Below are 4,293 nucleotides of genomic sequence, written 5' to 3'. Positions count from 1 at the left end.
AACTGAGCGATCAAGTTCAAGTTATTGCAAGGAATATTTTGTAGTCGTGAAGGTTTTTGTAGCTTCAGTTCAGACGAAATTAATGTTTTTTTATTTGTTATAGGACCAAAAATCAAAAGTAGCTATGATGAGCCTAGGTCCAATCAATCCATATAGTGATAGATGATGACTTCAATCCAGTTTGACTATTGTTATAGTCATAACCTTTTTGTGTTCTGCAGTTCGTTGGCAAAAACTTTTATAAAGGATTCCTCAAGATTGTCTTAAAACTGTAGGGATCTAACTTTGTTCCCAGTTGACTAAGGTCATATTAGTCTGACCTATATTACAACAATATCCGACGAAAACTTTAAAACAGAAGTTTTCCCTTTTACTCCCCTTTCATCTGAGGCTCTTCGAATTATTCGGCAAGTTTTGACGTTTATTTGTAGGAAGCCGAATAATATTTTTATTATATTTTTAAATATTTACACAACTCTTCACATTTATGTATGTACATATTTACATAAACGCTTAGCTGTTTCGTAAGAGTACGGCTAGTATTTTTCCATGAAAATTTTTTTGTTATTATTTGTAGAGACTCTGTGTCTAAGCAAAATACTTACTCAGCTACCTTCCTTGTGATCTTTTCAAACAAATTAAAGTTAATAAGCACTTTTTTACTAATAATTCCGTACCTTCTTGAACCATACAAGTGGTCGCTGTTTTCACAACTGTATTTTCATATTTACTCTTTATCATTTCAGCAACATTGATATTTCCAAGCACCCAGAATACGAACACCTATGCGTTTCACAACAAGGCGACGCTCAGCAGTCACTGTGATGAGTTTAAGTAACGCCCACAAGCATTTGAGTTTCATCTATAAGCCAGCAACAAATTCAATACAAAACGAAACACCCTAGTGATGAGAGAGAAGGATCACTCACCAAGAAAAATGCTACCCAGCCCTAAGCAAGGGTCCGTTTATCCATTATTAGGCCTTGTGCCCACCACTACATACGCATCACAAGTACCTTATGACCTATCGGTGACGGCGACGCGCACCTCAACGGCTGATTTGGGCTCTTCGCCACTCTCGCTCACCATATCTGCCTTAAGTCAAAGCCACAATGAAGCAAAAAACCGTAAGCGTTGCAGCAATTACGATCAGCCGCTCGATCTGCGACTGGCGCATAAAAAGCACGACGGCTCCAATGCAAGCGGTGCTTCCTCACCGCTGGAGGATGAGAATAGCAATCTCATATACAATATCACGAACTACAACAACTCCAACTGTCACACCAAACCCACAAACGCTGCGTCGCCCAGCAATCATAATGCGCAGCATGCGAAAACGCCGTCGCAAACTGCGCAGATATTAAACTGTCGCTCACAACGCGAAGTCTCACCGACGGATGTCGGTTGTGAGAAGGAGCTTAATAACAACACGCTGCCATCGCTATGTGCTGACGCAATTGCCGCCAATCTGGAAAGTCTGAGCGGCAAGCATAACAAACGCTTACGCACACAAAAGTCCGAATTGGGTGTGGCATGCTTGCGCATCACAGAGTCATTGCATTTGAATGCCGCCGCGGCAGCAGCGGCTGCCGATCGACTGCCATTCGTCTCGTCCGCTTTGCATCCCACACTGCTAGAGGCGATGGCGAAGGCCATACCACTGCCCTACCGTAACCCGTTTGTGCTACCGCGTCCACCTACAGCCAGTTCCTTTTCTTTTCTGCAACCACCGCTGCAGAAGGAAATGCTGCCCGGTTCGATGCAGCTGTCGCAGTCACCCTCTAACGAGACGCCGCTCGAATTCCATTTCGACAGTAGCGGCGGCCGCGGCAATTTTTCCGATGCGCTAACTCATCCGCAAGTCAGCGGAAACATGAGTGCCAACCCAAATAAGGCGGCACTTAATGCGGGTAATGCCAACAGCGGGTGCGCGGCTGGTGGTGCATCGAAACACTTGCAACAGCAAATCAGCCACAATCAGCAGCAATTAAACCATCATGCGCGTCAGCAGCAACTTGCAAACACCGCTGGCAATCGCGCAACGCTAACTGCGGACGGCGTGGCTATGCATCACAACAGCAAGAAATCAGTGGCCGCGTCACGTGCCACTCTGCATCCGAACGCAGCCGGCAACTCGGCAACAGCGCAGTATAAAAGCAAAGATCGATACACATGCAAGTTTTGCGGCAAAGTCTTTCCGCGTTCCGCCAATCTAACTCGCCACCTACGCACACACACCGGCGAACAGCCGTACAAATGCAAATACTGTGAACGTTCCTTCAGCATATCCTCGAACTTGCAACGTCATGTGCGCAACATACACAACAAAGAGCGTCCATTCAAATGCGAAATCTGTGAACGTTGCTTTGGCCAGCAAACGAATCTAGATCGTCATTTGAAGAAGCACGAAAGTGATGCGGTCTCGCTAGGTCTGGGCATGAACGAGCGCATACGCAGTCTGCGTCGCGGTGGCTACTGCGACAATCCTACTGAAGAATCCTACTTCGAAGAGATACGTTCCTTTATGGGCAAGGTGACACAGTTACCACTCGGCGCTACTGCTGCAGCGGCCGGCTCGACAATAAACCAATCCACGACGGCCGGTAATCAGGCGTTAGCACCGAAATCACCATCGACACGCAGTTCCACCTCCAGCAGCTCGGAGCGCGATTCATCCACCAGTGGTGGCGGTTTGCAAATAGTGCAAAACGATTTGTTTCTAGAACCAGAAGCGGAAGCGGAGGCCGACACCGAAATCGAAACGGAAGCCGGTGAGGAGTATGTGGGTAGAGCAACTGCTAATGACATGCATGTGACAACCGAGCCAGTAAATGTCTGTAAAGATGATGACGAAACGACAACAACTACAAAGTCAATAACTACTGCAACAACACCAACAGCAGCAGCTGCGACAAAAAGAGATGCCAACCGTACTGCGCGACAGTCGGGTGACAAAAGTTTATACTTTGCGCAAACGGAAGTGTGTTTCAAACGTGACAGCAGCAGTAATAGTGGCAGCCCACTATGCGCCACCTGACCTGGCTGCCGGCCACAATTGGTACGCCCACAATGCCTGCGTCTTTAGTTTGTAGTATGGATTTTATTGTATGTAATTAAATGTAATAATAATGTATTCGTGAATTACGATGCACGCGTAGCGGCATATTTCTATGTACAGTTAGATTTAGACACAAATATTCTCGATTTGTATGCTATGAGTGCTATGAGTTGTAAGCCTACGCATTTTTCACTCTGAGATTTATTTGATTGGCCAGTATCGAGAGTAAAAGTTCACACGAGGATCAAAGAGAACAATAACTACAATAAGTACTGTAACCTAACAGTTTTTCCAACCAGAAATGGAGTCCCTGTTTTCAAATGTGTCCTTTAGCAACTTTCGGAGAACTACAGATTTCAGTAATGTCATTTAATGGACGTTTAAAAAACCTTCCGTAAATCGTTTCATACAAAAATAAGCGCGGAAATTGCATATCTTGAGGCGTGCACGCTTCCTTTCTACTTTTAAAGGATAAAGCATTTCCAATGTGTAAACTACAAAATTTTGACTTTAATCCTACTTTTATGTATATTTTTTAATAGCAACTTCCTTGTACGTAAAATATATTTACAATTAGCGCTTGTGTAACATATGTGTTTCTATAAGAAAATCCTTTTGTACTTAGTCCTACTTTTACATGCACATAAATGTATATATGTATGTAGTTATATGAACTTTTTAGGTTATATAGAAATACTAGTTTCTTTGTGTAGCATATTAACGAGTGCCTTTTGTGTATTTAGCTCGTGTAAACACTCAATCAACAACCTATTTCTTAATCGTTAAATTATTTAAGTTACTGAAATTTTTGTTAAAAATAGTTTATATATTATTTGTTTATCTTAAGTACCTTTATTAGTTTGTTAAAGAGAAAATTATCAAATTGCCAATGAATAAAGCAATGCAGTTGAGGAATTAAACTCATACAACTATTAATGTTGATGCTAGGAACTCAGGGGGTTGCAACTAACTATTGCCTTCATTAATGACTTACCGCCGAATAATTAAAAATACCGTAAGTATAACTGTTTTTGTTGAGTGTTGAGATGTTTTTATCTCATCTTCTTCCAAGCATATCATACAGCTGGCATCCGTTAAGATGTTCAATCTCACTGCATGAATTGCGATGGGACAGTGTTCAGTTAAAACTCCTTTAAGCATAGAAAGATGAACCGTGGTAAAAGCATAGAGCTCGCCACACCTCTTCCAATTTACACCAGGACAAAAGGACCTTA

The 4,293-nt window shown here is 42.8% G+C and overlaps 1 protein-coding gene across 1 annotated transcript; it reads left to right on the top strand.

The window, feature by feature from the left end:
• Positions 1 to 759: 759 nt before the first annotated feature.
• On the top strand, positions 760 to 3,921 carry LOC120769236 (Krueppel-like factor luna). The gene has a single exon (XM_040096136.1). It carries the CDS (start codon positions 908 to 910, stop codon positions 3,035 to 3,037), a length of 2,130 nt encoding a protein of 709 aa, XP_039952070.1. The 5' UTR covers positions 760 to 907; the 3' UTR covers positions 3,038 to 3,921.
• Positions 3,922 to 4,293: the final 372 nt, after the last annotated feature.

The sequence above is a fragment of the Bactrocera tryoni genome, chromosome 2 (genome assembly GCF_016617805.1).
Source record: "Bactrocera tryoni isolate S06 chromosome 2, CSIRO_BtryS06_freeze2, whole genome shotgun sequence".
Classification (NCBI taxonomy): Eukaryota; Metazoa; Arthropoda; class Insecta; order Diptera; family Tephritidae; genus Bactrocera; species Bactrocera tryoni.
The sequence above is the reverse complement of the archived record's forward strand: the minus strand, read 5'-3'. Positions and strand labels throughout refer to the sequence as shown.

Coding starts and splice junctions, on each gene's coding strand:
- LOC120769236 (XM_040096136.1), top strand. CDS start 908: ATGAGAGAGAAGGATCACTCACCAAGAAAAATGCTACCCAGCCCTAAG.